Source organism: Saccostrea echinata, unplaced genomic scaffold, assembly GCF_033153115.1.
Source record: "Saccostrea echinata isolate AGI-Se365-2 ecotype Australia unplaced genomic scaffold, CSIRO_AGI_Sech_v1 ptg000023l, whole genome shotgun sequence".
NCBI lineage: Eukaryota > Metazoa > Mollusca > Bivalvia > Ostreida > Ostreidae > Saccostrea > Saccostrea echinata.
Window position 1 is genome coordinate 9,823,783 of NW_026889772.1, and position 24,400 is coordinate 9,848,182.

A 24,400-nucleotide genomic window follows, 5' to 3' on the forward strand; every position below is an offset into this window, starting at 1 on the left:
CAACGAGCTTTGCTCTAGTTATTCTTTTTTTTTTTCTTCTCCTTTCTAGACGCCAACTTTGAGGCCTCATATCTCGCTCATTTCTCAACGGATTTTGCTCAAATTTGCAGGGTTTATAGACGTTACAAAACTCTATCAGAATGCTGTCAAACATGTCAAAAATCCACTTCCGCTTTTGAGTTATCTCCCTTTAAATGAAAATTTAGGACTCTTCATTTCCGGATAAAGGCTCCGAGACTACAAAAGCTGGAGTAGAAATTCTACCGAATTTAAATAATAGAAGCATTAAAGTTGTGCACATCTATTTTTGTTTTTTGATTTCTGTGTTCAAAATGGCGCTAGATAGGGGTCAAAAATTAGAACGCCTAAAAGCGCGAAAATTTACACATATTTTCCTATGTATCTTTTAAACTAAAAATATTTTGTTAAGACATGTTGAATAAAAGTTGTGCACAATTTCAAGGTCTTTCATTTACCACCTCCAAAAAGGGGCTGGTCCCTTAAATTAGGGATCTAGGGTCCTTGAAAGTTTTCGTTTTATAACTCAAAAACGGTAAATATTTCGATATAGCTGTCGCTAAAAAAGTTGTTCTTTAACATATTATTGATCTCGTGAACTTGTTATTTTGTTCGAGTCTTTTTTAATAAATGAGCTAGAAGCTTGACCCATATACAGGTAACTAGTTTCATAAGACAAGTGAAGGTGAAATCTTTATGCGCATAACTGAAATAAACTTGCTATAAATGATAAACCTATCCAAAATAAATACTAATACTACTTTAAAATAAGTTTTTACGTGTTCTGTGGTTTCATTCCAAATTATTGAGTCACACATTTTCAATACGTCTCGGGGTTTGTTTTTGTTTATAATTACGTAACCGGCCATCCCCCGATCACGCGTGACCTAGATCCAGTGATTAGTGGCCATACACTAAACAGGCATTGCCATTCTAAATCTATTTTGCAAACTCAACTATGTACGGATAATTGTTTTTTTTTTTAAGACAAATCGGATCTTTCAAATTATTTCATCTTATCTATGTTGGTCATGTTGGTGATATACTTATTAAATTATTGTGGCCGAAATTACAAGAGATCCATTGCGTGTGAACCAGCGACCTGCGTTCGTAAACAAAACATCTTTTCGTCGTTTAATGTTGAAACATACACTATATTAAATTAAAAAAAGTTAGCAAAAAATAAATCAGTCTTTAACTGCATTTAACTGCGTTTCACATATACCCGGGTTTTGTGTTTGTTTACAATTATGTAACCTAATTATGTAGCCGAGGAAGCAGCTATTAGTGCTCATACACAAAACATTGTCGTTCTATATTCATTTTGCTGACACAATGATTTACGGAAAATTATTTTTTAAGTCATACCGGATCATTCAATTAAATCATTTATTCTTATCTTAATTTGATTTAATTTAAATCCAAAACATTTTATTAAGGACGTATAAAGGTCCCCGATTTCATGAATCCTAATCTTTAAACTGCATACATGTATTTAATAAACGATTTATTTCTCAATTATGTGTTATTATGTGTTTAATTTCGGAGATTCATTGCGTGTGGTTAATTCTGCAGATAATTCTAACTTGACACACAAGGTTTGTAGACAAAGAATTCAAAAGAGATATATTTTGAAAACAATAAGACGCATTGCTAAACACTTTTACATTATTTTCTTTTTAAAATGGCTATCTTTATGATTACACAAACTTTTAACATGCTATGTGAAAAACTCTGTCGACTATAGTTTTGTAACTCCAGCATATGACAAGTACATGTGCTTTTTATTAAACACCCAATTTTCCATTAACGCCCACAAAATCTACCTAGCTTAAGATCGATAACATACCGCCCGACAATCATACAAAAATAAAACAACAGCTGCTGATTTGATTGACAGGCCAGCGACCTGCTCTACCTGATACTGTAGTCTGAGTTTGCATGTTTTGAAAGCAATTACACGTACCTGGTCACGCGTCAAACGCTTTCATGTACCGCTTGAAAAGTCGCTTTGTATACACTCTGGTAAAAACTTAATATATATTTGTTGGTAATTAATTGAGAGAAGAGAATTAAACTTTGAGTTCATTATTTTTATTTTCACTGCTGTTTTGTACACTGTACTTGTACGCGATATGTCGTCCAAGATAACTGTACAGCTTTCCGAAGAAAAAAAAACTGGCGGCTATTCGAGCTCCTTTTCGCCTTCAATGTCCTCTTCAAAACACACCTGTTTACAGAGAAGAGATCATAATATTCAATAAAATATTTCATATTATATGTAATCTGATTTTGTTTGTATAAGTATCTGAAAGGCTATATTGTGCTGAATTTTTTAAAATACATGTTTTATGTAATACATATTTTTTAGCATACGATAAAATATCGCCAACACTATAAGCTTAATTATTTCTAATGCCCAGAACTGTGTAACGTAAATCCCATGCATTTAAGAAGTATGTTAACTTTTTATAATTTAATTACACTTGCACGCGCGGTTCAAAAAAAAAAAATGTACAAGGAGTACATATACATGGACTTGAATATAACAAACTTATTAGCACATCTAATGATGAAAATGAAAATAATTGATAATACACTTTTACAACTTCATTTCAATGATAAGTTATTCTTAAACTTTACTTCAAATGTCAGAAAGGCCAGCACAGCCAAACTACTGTTAATTGTCTCTGTTTTAATTACAATGTCAATCACAATAACTTTTTTCTTTAGATCCCTTCATTTCTTATTTGTACATAGTTACATGAAATCCATGAACGGTGCTACACCTGTCAATCAAAATTGTAAACTTCTGGTGCCACGGAAGCATTTCCCCTGTGGTGTAAAATATTCTTTAGGTCAATTCTAATTTTTCGCTTTTATAGATACAGTGTAATATTTCGAAACAACGTTTTAATTAAGGCTGAAGATGCATGCTGTGAATTTATCAAACCTGCAGTCCTAATTGACGATCCATTCTTACATGTATATTATAATTAATCAGAGAGTCCAGTATTTGTGACAAATTTTGATTGAGATTTCACTTTCCCTTTAGGATAAAACGATTCATTAAATAGATTATGCATATGAGATGGATAGCTGTACTACATATAAATGTATACTTTTCACTTTGTAACAAGAATCTGTCATTGACAATTAAAAGTGAAGAGCTTAGGTAAAAGACTTTGACAAATGACAAGTTATTCCTTCTTAGTCACTATATAGCTTAAAGCTATATGGTCGTGCCCACCCCCCCCCCCCAATTATGTTTTTATTTTTATTTTTATTTATTTATTTTTTTTTTTTGCTTAGATATAAAAAAAATTTGATTGTTTGTGCCCCGTCCCAGAAAAAAATGAAATTGCGTTCTACAGGCTTAAGTCAGAACATGATTTTCATAATGATAATACATTTATCAAAATGTTTCTACCCCTACGATTCGTAGTTGTGGTTTCGAATACCACCACGTCGCCCGCGTGGCGCAGTGGTTTGAGTGTTTGCTCTAGAGTCGCGGAGTAAGGAGTTAATCTTTACGTCGCGGGTTCGACTCCTTCTGCGGGACGTGGAGACCGGTCCTTTGCATGAGACCGTATAAACCGAGGTCCCGTGTAGCAGTAGATGCTGGGACGAAAGAGATCCCTCACTGCTCAATGGCCTTGAGTGTCGAGTATAGGTCTGAATTTGCAGCCCTCCACCGGCAAGTGGTGGCGTTTCCATATGAGTGAAAAATCTCGAGAGGGACGTTAAACAACACACAAACAAACAAACTATTCCACTACGGGACATGGAGACTGGTCCTTCGGTTGAGACCGTATAAACCGAGGTCCCGTGTAGCAGTAGGTGCTGGGATGAAAAAAATCCCTCACTGCTCAATGGCCTTGAGTGTCGAATTTACAGCCCTCCACCGGCAAGTGGTGGTTTTCCCATATGAGTGAAAAATCTCGACGGGGACGTTAACACACAAACAAACAAACAATTTCGCTACAGAACGTGGAGTATGGTCCTTCGGATGAGGCCGTATAAACCGAGGTCCAGTTTAGCAGTAGGTGCCGGCATGAAAAAAATCCCCCACTGCTCAATGGCCTTGAGTGTCGAGTATAGGTCTGAATTTGCAGCCCTCCACTGGCAAATGCTGGCAGCTCAAGGGACGTTAAACAACAAACAGACAATCAAACAAACACATTTGTGTCGCCTGCAGAGCAGAGCAGCACTTAGCAATCAATTTACCTGGCGTCTGTCTTGCTGTCCGTCCGTCTGTCACACCTTATATCTCGAGAAATGTAAGAGGTATGGGTTTGATAATTTGCACATATAGCTTGACACTATGGCTTTTGTATTTTTCCATGGCTTCCGACCTAGATATCCTTGAACTTGACCTTTGACCTACTTTTCAAAATAACCAATAATGCCGATATACAACTTCTTTTCGATATTTATGAGGTAAGTCTATGCTATTTAGAATGTGCACTGTTTGTCATAAAACATTTTGAAAAATACCAGCGTTACAGTTCACATGACCTTGACCTTTGACCTATTTTGTAAAATATACTGCGGAGGGTTAAATTTAACTTATGTCTTTTGAAATTACAGAGGCAGGGTATAATAATTAACAGTTATACATGTTTATGATCTCATGACAATGTATTTTGACACTGTATGAAATGAAGAAACCACAAAAACTGAAATTTAAGTACTATGAAAATACAACGGGATCGGTATTCCAAAATGGATGGTGTAGACTGACAATTGCTGATATGAAAGACTGAAGCCTCTTTCGAAGGATTGTTGAAATCACGTACTTAAATAATTTATATATAATTATTTATAATAAATTTATTCAAATTTCATTAATATCCATTTTAGCTTTCAGGGGTTAAGGATTTGCATTTCTATTTGATTGTTAGATTCTATCGCAGTCTTACTATCCCTGGATTGTTTTGTTTTGTTTTGTTTTTTTGGCATGAACTATATTCAATGCCTTAGCAAATAAATAGCTGATAACTTTTAGGCTTAGTTACATCTTTAATGAAGCTAAAAGCAGGCGACACATGCGTTCCTGGGAACACTCTAGTTCTGTAAGAAATCAGCAAAGATAATTAAGCAGAGATTTTTGATGAATAAAATGGGTTTTTTTTAACCTTTTTTTTTATAACGCTGACTATATATACATGTATGGTCTGCGTTATAAAACATGATGTGATAGGGTAACGTAATGCACCTTGTACACGTACTCAAAGATGCCGACGTTTTTCAATATCGAAATTGGACATAAAACATATATACAATAAAATTTGAATTTAGCGAGTTAAAAGTAATAAATTACAACTATATGGAAACGAAATGAAAAAAAACATGTGTAAACTTGTCAAGTTGGAAACACTCAGAATGGGTATTGTTGGTATCATACAGACTGTGTCCTGGCCTTGACTCAAGTTCAACGTCGCTAAGAACAAGATGCTTTTACTGGATGTGTGGTCTGAAAGAACATGTGTTAACTTGTCAAGTCGGTAACACAGATAGGTTTGCGTCATAACCAGAGTGTGTCATGGCTTGACGCAAGGTCATCTGGACAAGTTCAAGGTCACGAAATAGAAAGTGTACATTATTTTATTGTCTTTCTACTGGCGAAGCATTGCAAGTTGATAGTCCCTTAAAAGATTATTTATCATCTTAGAATATGGCATGACCTTGACTCAAGGTCACTGCTCCAACGGAAGACTTATTCGTTGCTCTGCAACGAGCTCGGCTCTAGTTCTCTATATATTTTGATATAAAAACTGATTGTCCCTTATGGCCCCCCACTATTCCAAGGGGTCATGATTTGAAAAAAAACTTGAATTTATACTGCCTGAGAATATGAATCCATTATGGCTTTGCTGTTCTTAAAAAGATTTTTTCCATACATTTCTATGTAAAATTTTGATTGCCCATTGTGGCCCTACCCTATCCCCGAGGGTTATGAAAAAAAAAGCATTCTATATGATGAAGCTTTCATTTAAGTGTTATCTTTTCTGCCTAGTGTTTCTTGAGAAAAAGATTTTGAAAGATGCCATTGAATTTTTACTAATTCTTAAATATCTCCCTTTGATGGTCCTTCATTTGATTAAACTTGAATTCTCTCACCCAAGGATGCTTATATCAGGTTTGGTTGAAATTGGCCCAGTGGTTGTTGAGAGAAAGTCACAGATGTACAAAATGTGATCAGAAAAGCTCACTTGAGCTTTCAACTCAGGTGAACTAAAATGCATAACCCTCATAAGCAGTTTATGTTAACTTGTGACTGTTCAACCCATATAAACAAGCAAAGATGGACATTTTTTAAATCTTTATATAGATCTTTAAATTATTCATACAATATGTAAAATACTGTATTATCAATCCATAAGTTGCACTGAAAAAGAAAAAAACATTGCCAAGAAAAAGTTTACCTTTGACACTCCTAAGAAAATCTTTCATACAAATGGCTTTTAAAAGTTTAGAAGTAAATTATGTTTATCGTTTCAGATAAACAACACTCGATGGGTTTTCAAGAAAAAAAAGGGAGAAAATACTAGACATGTATATGTAAGAAAATGTGAAGGCATTTACATGTGCATTTGTTCACGTTCTTGAAAATACAGTTCTTGAATACATGATGAGATTTTGATCTCAGACCTGTTTATATAAACATGGGTGTTTTCATGAAACAATGTCACTGAGGGAAGTAAAATCACAGATCACAGAAGGCCCTTCACATCCCTGAATTACCACAAAAATTTCACTGGATGGATGTAAACACACTCGGATAATGCTCAAAGAATGCCTGTAATAGAAGAAAAGACATTTCTGTATTGAAAACAGGCAGAGAAATTTTTTTTATTAAAACTAATACATGTGGTTTCTGCAGTGTGACAGGAAAGATTCAAGTTTCCTGTCAACTGACCTACTTCTAGCAAAAGTATACTTTACAATTTCAAATAAAGTAATTTGTTTCCCTTTACAAAAATAACATTGTATACTCAGTTTACATTTTTTTTTTTTTTTACATTGTTCAATTCAAATACTCTGCAATCATTCTAATCTGTGGAGGGCCAATTTTTGTGGATTGCTTAAAAATTTACAGGTTCAGGGAAACAATTCTGTGGACAAACTTCATTACTTATATTTCAGTAGTCACTGAGCTTTTTTAATTGCTAGGTAAAGTGTACTGGTACTCTTAAAAACTGAACTACAACAAAGCGCAATGATTCCACAAACATGAAAGTTATTTAATATTACCTAAGACCAATAAGAGAGAGAGAGAAAAAAAAGCAAAAACACAGGATTGTTAGAGTACAGAGTATTTCTGCTGACAACTGTGTAGCACACACTGAATACCTGAACAGTTGAGTGGTCTGTGGGAGTTAACTGTAAGCATGACTTCATTCTATGTGTGTTCACTGTAATCATGTGTTACTGTACCTTGAACAGTTGACTGGTCTGTAGGACACTACTTGTACAACACATTTCTCTGATGGAGTGCATGCTAAGCTGGGGGGCTCCCACATCAATGGTTGGAATTCCTAGCTTGGCAGACATGATAGGTCCAATAGTTGATCCACAGGCCGAGTCATTCTTCACTACTATATCCTAGAGTGGACAACATAGGAAAGTGTTTCATGTAAAACATTATCTTTAAGAATATATTGAGTAAGAAATTTCTGCTTTCACTGATACATTAATATGCTTATGTAAGGATTCCTGGAATTCATAATTTCTGTTCCCCTTTAACCAATGACACTGTGGCTAAAATTGATTAAACATACGTAATCAGAGATTACAGAGCTCACCTCAACGAATGTTGTCTTTAAGTAAGGCAAAGTCCCACACTAAACTAATAATCTAGGAGTGTGCATCCCTAGATGCAACATTTATGCAATTCTGGTCTGATAGGGCTTGCAGTTACTTGGGAATAGACTTATGTGAAAACTTAAAACTAGTCACTCATCCAGAAAATGTAAGTCAAATTCAGCATCCAAAGCAAGTTTTGAGATTGTTCGTCCCTTGATGCATCATCCATGCAAGTTTGGTTCAGATAGGCCTTATAGTTACTTGGAAATGAGATCTGCTCCAAAAACTTTAACCTGGTTGCTAATCCGGAAAATATATGTCAGATCCAGCATCCGAAGCAAGTATAGTGTAGTATAGTGTGAATCCTTAGATGTATCATCCATGCAAGTTTGGTCAATATAGGGTTTATAGTTACTTGGAAATGACATCTGCTCCAAAAACTTTAACCTGGTCACTCATCCGGAAAATTTAGGTCAGATCCAGCATCCGAAGCAAGTCCAGTAGTGTGCATCCTTAGATGTATCATCCATGCAAGTTTGGTCAATATAGGGCTTTTAGTTACTTGGAAATGAGATCTGCTCCAAAAACCTTAACCTGGTCACTCATCCGGAAAATGTAGGTCAGATCCTGCATCCGAAGCAAGTCCAGTAGTGTGCATCCTTACATGTATCATCCATGCAAGTTTGGTCAATATAGGGTTTATAGATACTTGGAAATGACATCTGCTCCAAGAACTTTAGCCTGGTCACTCATCCAGAAAATATAGGTCAGATCCAGCATCCGAAGCAAGTCCAGTAGTGTACATACTTAGATGTATCATCCATGCAAGTTTGGTCAATATAGGGCTTTTAGTTACTTCGAAATGACATCTGCTCCAAAAACCTTAACCTGGTCACTCATCCGGAAAATGTAGGTCAGATCCTACATCCGAAGCAAGTCCAGTAGTGTGCATCCTTACATGTATCATCCATGCAAGTTTGGTCAATATAGGGTTTATAGATACTTGGAAATGACATCTGCTCCAAAAACTTTAGCCTGTTCACTCATCCAGAAAATATAGGTCAGATCCAGCATCCGAAGCAAGTCCAGTAGTGTACATACTTAGATGTATCATCCATGCAAGTTTGGTCAATATAGGGCTTTTAGTTACTTCGAAATGAGATCTGCTCCAAAAACCTTAACCTGGTCACTCATCCGGAAAATATAGGTCAGATCCAGCATCCGAAGCAAGTCCAGTATTGTGCATCCTTAGATGTTTCATCCATGCAAGTTTGGTCAATATAGGGCTTATAGTTACTTGAAAATGAGATCTCCAAAAACTTTAACCTAGTCACTCATCCGGAAAATGTAGGTCAGATCCTGCATCCGAAGCAAGTCCAGTAGTGTGCATCCTTAGATGTATCATCCATGCAAGTTTGGTCAATATAGGGTTTATAGATACTTGGAAATGACATCTGCTCCAAAAACTTTAGCCTGGTCACTCATCCAGAAAATATAGGTCAGATCCAGCATCCGAAGCAAGTCCAGTAGTGTACATACTTAGATGTATCATCCATGCAAGTTTGGTCAATATAGGGCTTTTAGTTACTTCGAAATGAGATCTGCTCCAAAAACCTTAACCTGGTCACTCATCCGGAAAATATAGGTCAGATCCAGCATCCGAAGCAAGTCCAGTATTGTGCATCCTTAGATGTTTCATCCATGCAAGTTTGGTCAATATAGGGCTTATAGTTACTTGAAAATGAGATCTCCAAAAACTTTAACCTAGTCACTCATCCGGAAAATGTAGGTCAGATCCAGCATCCGAAGCAAGTTCAGCAGTGTGCATCCTTAGATATATAACCCATGCAAGTTTGGTCAATATAGGGCTTATAGTTACTTAGAAATGAGACCTGCTCCAAAAACTTTAACCTGCTCCAAAAACATTAACCTGGTCATTCTTTAGCTGAAATTGCAGCATCTGAAACCTTGGCTGGTACAATGAAACTCACTAGTAGCATCCTCCATGCATCTCTGACTAATATTGCCATAGAAGTACTTGAAAAGAAAACTGCTCCAAAAACCTTGACCGACACCGACGGTATTACATAAGCTCCCCCAACTTCATTGAGATGAGCTAAAAATGGTTTTGTGATATCAAACAGAAAGTTGATAATACTTAAAAGTTTTAAGGCATAACATACAAGCTTTCTTATAAAATTTGTACAATTGAGACACAATAAAGCTTCAGAGCTATTAAATATTTTTTAAGAAATTTGGCACAGAGCTGTTATTTCAACATACCTGTAGTGGACACTGGCCTCGACTGGCTATCTCCCTCAAAATGGAGGCAGTCATTGCTGTTGTAGCATATCTCTGGTTGGCATTGAATTTAATGGCAACTCCCTACCAAAACACACAAAGAAAAAATACAGCTCAAGCACATTAAAATTATCTGGTTTCATGAACTTGTACCAGTACATGGAGAAATCTTGAGCAATATTTACTTACTTTGTGTAACCCAATCTTGTGGTTTTCTTCGTGTTTTTCACTGAGAAAAGAAAAAGATGGTAAACATGGAAGAAAAAGTTTGATGAACACCATCCAACACATGTAAAATAAGGGATTTATAGGCCTTGACAGACACTTCAGTATTGCAAGAATTCAAACACTCTCTACACCAACCACCTTTATAACACACACACACATACATGTATATATATATATATATATATATATATATATATATATATATATATATCTGTGTGTGTGTGTGTGTGTGTGTGTATGTGTACCCATTCCTTATATTGCTTTGATAGAAAAAGAAATTCACCAAATCTCTAAATTTCATATTTCTCCAATTACCTTGACCTATATAAAGCCATGGCCAAACTTTTTGGTAAACAGTGACTTATGTTTCTCTACCACTACATCCTAATATTGAGAAGACTCAATAATCTTTCTTCCTATGTCCTTGACCTACTGTAAATGACCTTGGACACTGCTGTGACAGAATTTTAGGTCATATGCAACCTTTGTACTAAGTATGAATACCAAAATTTCTTCAGATATTTGTACCGGGTAATCATCACGTCAAAGTTTAATATAAATGGAAAAACACACAAGATGATTCATAAATGAAAACTGTTGATTAGATTGCATAGACACAACAATAGGGTCTACCAAAGTTCTGAAAAGTGAAAGATTGTTAAGTATTTTATACAAATTTTTGCCAATTCCTCTTTCAAGATCTAATCCTCACCTGGGCACAACCAAAAGTCATGGACTTTACAGTTTTGGAAGATGGCACATTGGTAATAATAATCCAGTAAAAGCTTACAAAAGTAAAATACTCATTTAGTTTATTAAACAGTAAAACTCTGTTATAAAGAACTCTCTTATAAGGAAATCTTGGTTTTAAGGAACATTATATGAACCCCAAAGAGGACTTTTCTCAGAGTTTCTTACATGGATATAAAGCATCTCGGTTATAAGGAAGTGCATTTTGAAGTCCCAGGGACTTCACTAAAACCGAGTTTTACTGTAGACCCAGGAGTAACAAATGTTGTCAAGGACTCTTTCCTCACCATTATCATGCAAACAGTGTTGTCATGGTATGATGAAGAACTACACAGATGAAGTAACTGCATCTTTAATATCAATTATCTCCATCTTTGCACCTGAGCTCTGGGGATTTCATGTTTTGGTAAAGAACTTATGGGTTAAATTATTAAAGGCATAGAAACAATTTGATTACTAGATGTCCAAATAAGTCCCATTCCAGGACTTACACATGAGTCATAAAATTCAGTCTTATTCCCATTTACTCATCAATTCTGTACATGCACCCAGAATAGTTGAAATAAGTTGTCATTTCCAAGAACAAGCAGAAAATATTCATAAATTTAGAAACAGTAGTGAACTCACGTACCGGTAATTTAAATACACAGGAACGGTTTTATTATTCCACATATATACACAACATATATATCACAAACATTTATCTAATGCCACCTTCTTATCTGTACTTTGCAACTGAACACTGTTTTCTCATTGAAGAAGATACATTGTAATGACAGATATTATTGTCTAGGGGATAAATTTACTTATACGTGGTTACAAAATATAAGAAGCCAAACATACGGGTAGTTAGGGTGGACGGCATGAGCTTGGTCTGCACTGACCATGTAGGACTTAGGAATGGCCTCCTCAAAAGCAGTATTTGTCCCCCCAGCACTAAGTCGACGGAGAACAAGTTCCTGCAGGGTGGAGGCAGCTCCCTGGGCACTCTCAGAACCAACCTATAAAGAACAGATCTTATACAGCATACACATATTTCTAAAAGAAGGTACATTAGACATGGAACAGACATGCTAGCCTTATATAAGCTAACCTCTTCATTATCAAACAGACATTTAACTTTATATATGTTTACCTCTTCATTATCAAACAGCCATATTAGCTTTATCTAAGCTTACCTCTTCGTTATCAAACAGACAAATTAGCCTTATATTGGTGTCTGATGCCAGACTACCACCATCACAAGATTCTGCCAAAGCCTGCAAAAACAAGAGTGCAAAATGGAGCAGACAAACTCATGAAGTGTTAAGTATTAAACAAATATCATTCAAAAATCTTTTCCATCAGAATTAATTTAATTACATGTGTAACTCACACTAGTAGCACAGTAAGCATTCAGCAAATTGTCCAGTCGGGGGGAAAAGATGAACTCGTCTAATGCTCCACCTATAGCCTGCAAACAATAACATTTAAAGAATTTGTAAAAGAAACCCTTTTTTTTACTCACTCAAACTGAATACTCTGGAACTGCTTTAGTCTTTAATGATGTCACAATGAACTCCTCACCCTGAATCAAAATCCTACTTATATTAAGTGAACTCAGTAGAAGAATAAGTAACAGTCTAGTTATGAACTATTCAGAAGAAATAAGACTTCATGTTTCATTTGACAATCATCAGATTAGTAGCAGTATTGCAAAAAAATTAATAAATGGATTAATAAATAAATGTTTAAGTCTTACAGCAGGTTGGGTGTCCGCTAGACAGAGTTCAAAATCCAACATCTGTTCTGGTTTAATGTTCAGTGCATCACATATAAGCTTAACCAAGAGAGGCTGATGTTTATCTTTCTACAAAAAGAAAAATACCTGATAAAAACAATCATCAAATACTTCAGATAACATTTATTTCAAAGTTTAAGGACATTAGGGCCCCTTTTTTTCTGACACACAGGGAGGCACGACAATGTATCTGCCAATAAGAAAGTCATTTATTCCAACCATTCTTCTAAACTAACAGGCAAATCAATAATTGTTCTTCTTACTTGATGACAACAAATCTGAATGATTAGTAACCTCATATTTAACTCCTTCTTTGTTGTTTTCTTCAGAGATCTTTGAAACACCCTGTAGTTCTGCTTGAACAGCTGTTGCCAATACTGGCAATCTGTTTAAAAAAAGAAAATTGTGATTTATCTTTCAGTATGTTTTTCAGTTAATTTAATTAGCTAATGCTAGGGCATTTGAAAATATTAAATGAAATGGAAAGAATATGAAAATGCAGAATTTTTTTTTCAGTTCAATACATGAACATTTGCTTTCTTTTCTTTACATATGCACACCCCTGAATGCACATTTTGACTATCAAAATAGCAAAAGCATAAGAAATTGACTAAAAATGTTCATTTCCTGATCCTAAATATCATGACTATAGATACAATGTAACAGTATTTTCCAAGACTTTCACCTAAAGTTAACTAAATAGTTGGTGCATGAATTAAAATGGTATGGCCTACACAAAGAATAAAGCATGTACTTTTCATTACTTACAAGTGTGTTTCTTTATTGGGGGAGAACTTCTCATTGTGATCTCTCATCAGATGGATGCAGATGTTAGGAATCTTTAGGATTGGCTTCTCCAGATTTATTAACCTGTGTTCCAGCCTCTCTCCATTCTGAAAATAAAACCATAGCTAAATCTTGATCATATATTTTTATCATTTAATATTAATTTAGTGTATAGCTCATCTTTGCTCCATGTTTTGTTAACCGAAAAATCTATTCTTTGATTCATAGTTTGACGATACATGTATATCTTTTATGTATTATCAAAGAAAATTTGATTAAGGTATAATTTTAGTATTTCTCTTTTTTTTGTCAAACCATCATTAATTTCTCTGCTTATTTCTTATAAAGTGAAATTTTGTAGAGGCTGATTTCTGTGGTAGTCAATTAGAATTACTTTTACCTGTAAACACACTAGCCTGAAGTAAGCTATACCTTCACTCTGACCATTGGTACTACCCTTACCTTAGTGATGACTCTACCTGCCAGGGTCAGGTCTCTGTCAAACCAGGTGTGCCAGATTCCCCCACCGTAGCACTGCACCCCCACCATCTGATACCCACTCTTATCAGTTTTAGAGCAGGGCTTCACCTGATAAAGGTGATGGTTACAATATTTATGTTACATAAGTATATACATTCATTATCTTGTATGTCTGTGTAACAGTTATTATTTACTGTACAGAAGAGTGAAGGAGGAAGGCTACGTTGACCTATAACAATCACCTAAATGTGAAGTATTATGTATAGTACTGACAGTGAAGTATTTTTTATATATACATGTATACTACCATGTAGATGCATAATATTACTCTTTTATATACCAAGTATCATCAGCAAGATCAAAAAGGTAGACGTTTGATCAAAATAATACCCTTCTATGAAGAATACTTTTAGGCTATCTTGATTGAAAAACATCCAGCAGTTTATGGGAAGTTGAAATTTATTAAAATTTTAAGGACAGCAACTGATAGCAACAGACAACTTTAGTCATGCAGACCTATTTCTACTCTCCAATAAAACTAAGATTATACACTTTGTATGAAAATTTTTTTCCATTAAATATTAAATAAATACTGCATGTAGTTGAGTGTAACATTGAAAATGTTCACCCCAAGAAAACCATTGTCAACCGAGGCGCAGCCAAGGTTGACGATGGTTTTTGAGGGGTGAACATTTTCAATGTTACACTCAACTACACGCAATATTTATCATATTATACTTAGTCTTAATGTTTTATACAAATACATATTATATTAAACGTTGCGTGCATAAATTCTGCACAGTTAATATTTTTTGGAATATTACCTGTCGTCAAGCAATGTTGACTGTTACTATGCTGGAGGGCATGGCTTCATTATTCAGCGGGTAATAGTGTTTTTTAACAAATGTTTCTCGACGAATCAGATTCAACTAATTTACATGAAAGTATAAGATTTGTATTTATGTTTTACTGGTACTAGCATTTCAGTAATGTCATACTCATAATGACACATTGAAAATATTTTCTATTAAAAGGCAAAAAATCCAAGTTACATCAACACAAACATATGTGTATCAGAAAATGTAACATCTATACACCTTACATAGGATCAAATTTATACAGCGTATGTGGAACACTTTACAATCAGTTAATGCTATATTGCTGTTCTGTTTCTGATTGATATACCTTCAAACAGGGACTGTCTGTGTGAGCTCCAATAATACTGAACCCATTCCCAGGCTTAAATTTTCCACCCACAGCAAAGGCAATAATGGTAGAATGATTCCGGGTCAAAAAACACTATATAGATAAATAAAGTTCATTGCATTAATTATACATAAAACAGAACCTCTCTCATTTATTGCATCAAATATATCCTGGTAATATTTGATATCACACAATTCAAAAGTATTTTCAAAATTGCATAAATTTGCATGCATTTTTATTTACTATAAAGACTTCATAAAATATCAACGAAACAATTTTATTTTTTAAAGGCATAGGGCAACACTTACGGATAACTTTACCCCAGGGTTTTTCTGCCCATCTGTCACACCTTACATCTTGACAACTGTAAGAGACATGGATTTGATTTTCTTGAGAAGAAGATTTTTAAAGTTTTTTCCTATATATTCCACCCTACCCCGGGGGTCATGATTTGAACAGATTTGAATCTACACTACCTGAGGATGTTTCCATATAAGTTTCATATTTTCAAGCACAGTGGTTCTTGAGAAGAAGATTTTTAAATGATGCCATTAATTTTTCACGAATTCATAATTCATAATTGGATGAAGGCATGGCCCTTCATTTGAAGAAACTTGAATCCCCTTTACCCAAGGATACTTTGTGGCAAGTTTGGTTGAAATTGGCCTAGTGGTTCTTGAGAAGAAGATGAAAATGTGAAAAGTTAACAACGATGACAACGATGACGACAGACAACGGACAAATTTCGATCAGAAAAGCTCACTTGAGCCTTCGGCTCAGGTGAGTTAAAAATAACCAAAATATCAAATTTATATATGGTGTGACAGATGGACAGACAGATGCAGGGTAAAGTGATCCCTGAGTGTTGCTCTCCTTTGCAGGTAACACAAAAATACAATTCAAAATGGAACACAGTTAACCATTCTAGCAAAATTAATCACTGTACAAGTATTACCTTGTCCAAAGGCTTGACTGACCATGGTTCTGTTTCACTCAATTCCTTAAAGCCAGCTGATACAAGAATATTCTTTACTTCTTGGACAGCTATACAAATATCAAAGCAAAAGTTAAAACACACAAGTAAAAGCCAAATTTTTTTATGTCCCCGTAATCAGGGATTCAGGGGCATACATCTTTTGTTGTTTGTTTGGCTGCAAAAGCTTAAAACTTGAACATAACTTTTGAATGGTTGGTGCTAAGGTTTTCATATTTCACATGTGTACTTCTTTATAAAGACCTTTCTTTGGGTACCATTTTTGACCTGCTGACCTTGACCTTGAAGTTTGACTCACTTTTGAAAAATTTTTATCCTCGGACATAACTTCTAAAATGTTGGTGCTAGGGTGCTAGGGCTTTAAGTAATATGCAAGTGTAATCCTTGAGACAAGATCTTTCTTTCGTTAGCAAGATTTTTAACCTCATGACCTTGGACTGTGACCTACTTTTGAAAGGCTTTAACTTGGCAATGAGCACCATACTGAGGTATCAGTGTCTAATGTTTCACAAAAACATCTTGTTTTTTTCTATTTTCTTTATGCTTAAATACCGAGGAAGCTACATGTATATATAATCTTACTTTGTTGGTTTTGGCAAAGACTGGCAAAATCATATTTTTTAAAAAATATTTTGAAAGTTAAAATATTAATTGCTAAGTCAGATGATTAATTGATTATCGATAATTTCACAATAACTGTTGTACTGCTCTTTGCTGTTACATCATATTTCACCAACAGCGTTTTTTTTCCCTTATATAACTGGTACCGATAAACGGTACCATTCCCAATGCCAAAAAACATTAATTTTTCCCAATTTTGAGACTAAAAATTCCCAATTCAACTGCCAAGCAACAGACTACGATGACATCGTATTTCTTTTTATATGAAACATTGTACAAGTTGACTAATTGTTTCACTTCGGATCCGCTTTAATCAAAAGCATAGTCTGGTACCCTTCCCACAATTCTGTTCGCGCACTCTTACACTGAGGACCTCAATTTAGAGAGTGCACGAATGGAATTGTGGGAAGGGTACCAGACTATCGAAAGCAGAGATCAGTTGTAATATAGCAGGACCTGTGGTGTAAACAGCGTAGTGTCATACATTTTGACAAATTGAAAGCATGAAAATGTGAAAACAAGGGACATTGATATGAAAAACAATAAATACTTGTTGTTTATTCTTTCAAACATGGAGTAATAGGTAATGAGATTGGAATAAACACAAAATATGTTTCATTTGTTTATATGAAAGAAAATTCTCCTTTGTTCTACTTCGATGCTATTTTTCCCAATTGAACCGGTACCAGACCCTTTCCCAGTGGGTAGAAAAAAATCGCTGACCAAACTATATAAATTTGCCTTGCAAAAGAGCAGTACTGCATTCATTGTGAAACAGTCTATTGTCTATTCAATGATGGGTAACATAATACACATAACAGTGCAGTTTGATGAAGGAGGACCTAGTATGAATATGTTCAACTCTTATAATGATTGCTGACTTTGAATTAATGTGAAAAGGCAAAGATAAAGACATTCTAATTTATAACATGAATACCTAATTAAGCTGCCCAACTTTAGAAGACACAACTATTAAAACATGACTTTAAAACAAAATTGTTTTTTTATTTGCTTTTCCATTGTAGATCAGAATCAGAAAATTTTATTTAAGCATGTTAATGTTGCAATTCATTTCTATCAGAAAACATGTGTGCTTGTAAACTGCAAAACAAAATGAAACCTAATGAAAGCAACCAAAATTGAAACCAAACAAAACTAATGATGAGACGAAGTCAAGTTAAAGAATCAGATTACTATTTTATAAAAGGAATACTTTAGGTAATGAAGAAGGGTGTCCATTACAATAACTAGTATCCACAGATTTGACAAAGCATATTTAACACAAGCCTACGCAATCCAAGTCTATGTCGATAATGAGTCACCGAATTGCAGGTACAATTGCAAAATGTCAAAATACTATTAGTCAGTTTAAGAGCTCTACAGAGCTCATGCATGTTCATTGTTAAACTCTGTAAAAAATGCCGACTTTAAATAAAATTTACTTACTTACTTACTATAAAAGTTAGCTTAAAAGGTTTATCCACTTCAATACATTTAATCAGAAAAATTGGTGCTTTATCATTCTCTGAAATGTGAAATGCAACTATTGGTTTTATTCCTATACTTTCATAAAACATAAATATGCTACCCCAAGGTGACTAAAACGTTTCACCACAAGGAAGATATACGAGTATGTGCATGCTGCTAAAAACATCTAGAAAACGTGATAAAAAATGAATTTCTAAGTAACAGAGTTAATTAAAGGAAATTTCTTATGATTTTTGAGTCTTGACAAATTTCTTTCTTTTTTTTTGTTTTTTTGCTTGTCAAAGATTTTTCCAGTAAGTTGTCATTTTGCTAGACTTTCAAAATGTAATGATTTATTTCCTTTTCAAGTATTTCTCAATTATTCAAATCCACCATTGTGTAAAGTGGGAAGAAGATAAAGAATGTAAAGATTATAGTGTATAATACATATTTCTGGTCCAGTGTATAATACATATATCTGGTACATGCATTACAGGGGTTTTTTAGGGTCTGTATAAAAAAAGCCAAAATAAGACCCCATTCCCAATACTAACCAGAAGTCTCTGATGAGACTGTAGCTCTACTGGTCTGTTTGTATAACAAAAGAAAAGTAGCACTTGGATTTGAAACATTGCAACATGCAACAATAAATAGAATTATGTATCTTAATGTAGTCTACTTCTGTGCCAAGTTATATTGAAATCAAATGAAAACTGTAGGAGGAGTAGCGTTTTGAAAGTATTTCACGGAAATTTCTATTTTTAGTAACCATGACAACACCATTCACCCAAATGAAAAAAAACAGAAATACATATTATGTATCGTAGTGTATTCTAACTGTGTGCCAAATTAGATTGAAATCAGACCAAAATTGTAGGAGGAGTAACGTTTAATGGGAATTTCACAAAAATTTCTACTTTAAGTAACCATGGCAACACTGTTCATCGAATTCAAAAACCAATCCAATAAATTATGTATCTTAGTATAGTCTCCTTGTATGCCTAATTATATTAAAAGCAGACTAAAACTGTAGGAGAAGTAGCGTTTTAAAGGAATTTCACAGAAATTTCTATTTTTAGTAACCATGGCAACACCGTCCATCAAAATCAAAAACCGATGCACTAAATTATGTATCTTAGTGTAATCTACTTGTGTGCCAAGTTATATTGAAATCGGATCAAAACTGTAGGAGGAGTAGCATTTTAAAGGAATTTCACAGAAATTTCTATTTTTAGTAACCATGGCAACACCGTCCATCAAAATCAAAAACCGATGCACTAAATTATGTATCTAAGTGTAGTCTACTTGTGTGCCAAGTTATATTGAAATCAGATCAAAACTGTAGGAGGAGTAGCGTTTTAAAGGAATTTCACAGAAATTTCTATTTTTAGTAACCATGGCAACACCATCCATCAAAATCAAAAACCGATGCACTAAATTATGTATCTTAGTGTAGTCTACTTGTGTGCCAAGTTATATTGAAATCGGACCAAAACTGTAGGAGGAGTAGCGTTTTAAAGGAATTTCACAGAAATTTCTATTTTTAGTAACCATGGCAACACCGTCCATCAAAATCAAAAACCGATGCACTAAATTATGTATCTTAGTGTAGTCTACTTGTGTGCCAAGTTATATTGAAATCGGACCAAAACTGTAGGAGAAGTAGCGTTTTAAAGGAATTTCACAGAAAATTTCTATTTTTAGTAACCATGGCAACACCGTCCATCAAAATCAAAAACCGATGCACTAAATTATGTATCTTAGTGTAGTCTACTTGTGTGCCAAGTTGTATTGAAATCGGACCAAAACTGTAGGAGGAGTAGCGTTTTGAAAAATTGTTTACAGACAGACGGACAGACAGACAGACAGACAGACAGACAGACAGACGGACGGACGACGGACACCTTACTATCGCATAAGCTCTTCTGGTCTCTGACCAGTAGAGCTAAAAAGCAGGTATTTTTCCAAATGTTTGCTTTAAAATTCCCAAACAATGAAAAAAAAATCAAAACAGGGTAGCCTTATTGTTCATAAATCTCAAAAAATGTCCCATAGATTCCAATTTTTGCCCCAAAATTCTTAAAGTAATCCTAATTTTATTGGCCTAAGCTTATTTAAGTGAAGTAAGCCTTGACCAAATTGAAAGTAGAAGGAGTACAATTATACTCTAGAGCACTGGTTTTTTTCCCCTGCTTTTCAATTTCAAGCAAATGTGCTATTTTTTTCCAACTGAAGGCCCAGGTGCTTGATCAGTCAGGGGCATAACGCAAACAGGTTATTAGAAAAATAACTTACATAAGTTATTTTACACACACAGAAATTTTTTTAATAATAACTTAAATAAGTTACTTTCATATCCTACTTAGACATTGATTTCTTTGAAATTCTGTATTTCCTGCCAATATGCTTTGCATTTTGGGATTCCATTATGTAATACTAGATGGAATGCATCGACTTCAATGGAGAATTGGTGAGGAGGTGCAGATAAATAGCATTTTACTCCTTATTTTGAGCCAATGAGGTTTTATTTACATAGTTTGGGTCAAGTTTTTATCATTAAATAAACAATTTTCCCCAATTTTCCCAAGTCCTTGGACAATTTCCTGAATTGAGCAAGGTTTAAATATAATCATACATTTGTTTTTGCCTTGGTGCACGAGCAAAAACCTTTCAAATTGGTGCACGGGGTGTGAAGTTGGGGAGGAATTACACAAAATAACTTAAACAAGTTATCATTTTATTGAAACTAGTTTAGAGATATAATGTGTTTGAGTTACTAATGCTGGGGAAAGTATGTCAGAAGCAAAGAGAGGTAACTCATTGTGACAAAAAATAACTCATTTGAGTTATTTTTGACAATAACTTGTTTGCATTATGCCCCTGACTGTTGATATCAAGATCTAAAATGAACCCTGCATTAAATATGCTCTGCACATTTAACCCCCCCCCCCCCCCCATAAAAATTAAAATGATAGAATATATATTCAGGGTTCGACACTAACTTTTTTACCATGGTGGACCACAGGTCCACTAGTCAAAAATTATTGGTGGACCTTCTTAAATTCTGGTGGACCTTCATAAATGTTTGAATTAATGAATGAATTCATTACACAAGGCTTGAAACTAACTTATGTACCCAGTCCAGTCAGATTAATAAAGTATAAGTTAACCAGTCAACAGAATCAAATCAATTAGTCAGGAGTTTTCAGCAATATTGTCAAACATATTTTCAATAATTAAAAAAGAACACAATCTATATCTTCAAACAATGGTAAAAACCTGCATTTATTTTGCTTCCAACGGTAGATAAAAGTTAAATCCTAATTGTTCATATAAACAAGTGAATTTTTCATGTATCTATGGCTAAATTTTTTTTTACTACGATGCAAAACAAAAGTATATGTATTTATTTATTATTTATATGTATTTATTCATTATCATTTTTAATTATTATTCATTCAAGTAAACTGCGATCATATGATTCTTTTGTGTGATATTATGTACAGCAGAAAAAAAAAACAGGAACTGCAGATACATGTAATGTATTCATAAAATATAAATCACGCCTGTTTGAAGATCTAAAAAATAAACAATGCATAAATGCAGCTGTCAATCAATTCTTATTATCTCTAAACCTGGCCATCAGTGTGCGTTCAGGCGTGAAGTGATTTCCTGTTACCCAGTGTACATTTTCACACCTTTCTGTGCATTAAACAAACAAAGGACAGACTGACTAATTTGGCACGAATTTTACATTCGTCTTTTTCAAGGTCGGTGTTGAATATTCTTGCGTCTCAATGTTATTGTTATTGTAGTCATCAATATTATATGTAAAATATATAATTAGTCGCTAGGTTCCCCTGATTAAAACAAATATTACCATATTTATTTCTTGTAACAAGTATGGATGAATTAATCGTTTGATTTACGGATGTCGATTTTTAGGGAAAAAAAAGGAATTTTACCGTGTTTTTTTTTAATACAGTGTTTAAATTTTAAGTGGACTGACGGTCCACCTAGTCAAGAACATTTGGTGGACCTTCCAATTTTTTGGTGGACTCAGGCCGCCGGTCCACTGTTAGTGTCGAACCCTGATATTTATAGAATGTATACTAACTAATTGATTAAGTATTTGTGTTTCAGTTTCAGCAAACTATTGGGTAGTGAATATAAATAAAACATTAAAACAAAAAACAAGTCCAACCAGGCTGCTTCCATGATTGTAGCAGCTATCTTATGCTAGTTACTACGAACATCTAATATCATGCAGGGTGTTTTAGATCTATTATTCAACATTTTATTTTATATTGGTTTTGTTTCGTTTGGTTTTCTTTCATTTGGTTTCGTTTCGTTCGGTTTCGTTTCACAGTTTCCAAGTACATGTACCCAGAAAACACAGCAGAATCTCTTTACTTTCGAATTCTAAGAAATTTCAGTAATTCCTTACCGTGGTAGGGAGATGGGCTCTTGTTGACAAAGTTTAGAAACTGCTTTGCAGCCGAAAGTACGCTTTCTTTAGTCGAACTCTGAAAAGTGGAACCCTCGGTTATTGTGGAATAATTAAATGGGTTTGTGAATCCATTTACCAAAATTTTGCATGCATATTATTCATTATATTGATAATCTTGAATGTTTCAGTTCGTTTACCATGCCTTGTCTGTTGACAACACTCAATTAGCAGGGTGAAGGTATGGAACGCCGGTGACAGAAACTGAAACTGCCTCTCAGTCAGAACCCAGAACAGAGGGAATAAATATGAATCCCGATCCCGATTGTGTACTCGTTACCAATAACCCGATAAACTTCTCTCGTCAAACGTAATGATCAAGTATATGATTATCTTATAACAATGAGGAGGTATATTAATAGATATAAGTTTCACAAGGTAAAAAGAGATATAATGATTGTGTTGCCTAAGGGCCACACTGCTCACCTACAACCTCAAAGTAGACTTCACCCAAAATCCATCTCGGGCAACAATTGAGTGGCAGTTTAAGGAAGTACACTTGAAGACATTTCCCAAACCCCCCCCTCATTTACTAAAAAAAAAGAGGCCCATGGATAACAACGCTCGCCTGAGTCACCATGGTCCTACTGTTCTTCAAATCCCAATATATTCCTGTGTAAGATTCTGATCACCTATTGTGGCCCACCATACCCCTGGGAGTTATTTGAAGAAAAAAAATTGAATCTACAAAACCTGAGGATCTCTCTTGGTTCCTTGTGGAACATAGGGCCTCACTTACCCTAGGGTAAGAGGATGCTTCTATGTTAATATGACTAGTCATGTCTTTGCCATTCTTGAAAGATTTTTTCCTATAAATATTCCTATGTAAAATGTTGATCACATATACTGTGGCCCCACTCTACCCCCAAAGGTCATAATTTGTACAAACTTCAATCTACACTACCTGAGGATGCTTCCATTAGGTTTCATCTTTCTGGCCCAGTGGTTCTTAAGAAAAAGATTTTTAGAAATTAAACCATCGATTTTTCACCAATTCTTAATTACATCCCTTTGGAAGAGGGAGTGGTCCTTCATTTGTACAACCTTGAATCCCCTTTAACCAAGGATATTCTGTGCCAAGTTTAGTTGAATTCTTAATTATCTCCCCCTTGGAAAAGGGAGCGGCCCTTCATCTGCACAAATTGGAGTCCCCTTTACCCAAGGATACTTTGTGCCAAGTTTGGTTTAAATTGGTCCATTGGTTCTGGAGAAGATGAAATAATGAAAAGTCTAAAATGACAACGAAGACAGACAACATACAAATTTTGATCATTTTATGATTTAAAAAGAAATGTGGTATTCTTGGGGTAAGAACCCAAGCAATAAATATTATGATTTTCAATTTTCCCTTCAAGACTAACACACTAACCACTACTCCTCTCATAATAAATATTGGCATTTAAAGCATGTTTGTGATATAACCCTTGACTAAATAGATTTCAAATATTTCTCG

General features: G+C 34.6%; 1 protein-coding gene across 1 annotated transcript; it reads right to left on the reverse strand.

The window, feature by feature from the left end:
- Positions 1-6,328: 6,328 nt before the first annotated feature.
- Positions 6,329-23,175, reverse strand: LOC133191440 (aspartyl aminopeptidase-like). Its single transcript, XM_061327196.1, has 15 exons — positions 23,088-23,175; positions 22,888-22,966; positions 16,314-16,402; positions 15,338-15,451; positions 14,135-14,260; positions 13,655-13,779; positions 13,181-13,271; positions 12,848-12,955; positions 12,482-12,559; positions 12,285-12,365; positions 11,950-12,107; positions 10,318-10,357; positions 10,111-10,212; positions 7,459-7,626; positions 6,329-6,820 (listed from the first exon to the last, which is right to left on the reverse strand). The coding sequence occupies exons 1-15, from the start codon at positions 23,088-23,090 to the stop codon at positions 6,776-6,778; spliced, it is 1,407 nt and encodes a 468-aa protein (XP_061183180.1). The 5' UTR covers positions 23,091-23,175; the 3' UTR covers positions 6,329-6,775.
- Positions 23,176-24,400: the final 1,225 nt, after the last annotated feature.

Excerpts from the sequence above, each read along its gene's own strand:
- LOC133191440 (XM_061327196.1), bottom strand. Across the intron at positions 13,780-14,134 it reads CAGGTAGAGTCATCACTAAG|AATGGAGAGAGGCTGGAACA; the intron begins GTAAGGGTAGTA and ends TTTTATTTTCAG. Across the intron at positions 12,108-12,284 it reads GTCTGTTTGATAACGAAGAG|GTTGGTTCTGAGAGTGCCCA; the intron begins GTAAGCTTAGAT and ends TGTTCTTTATAG.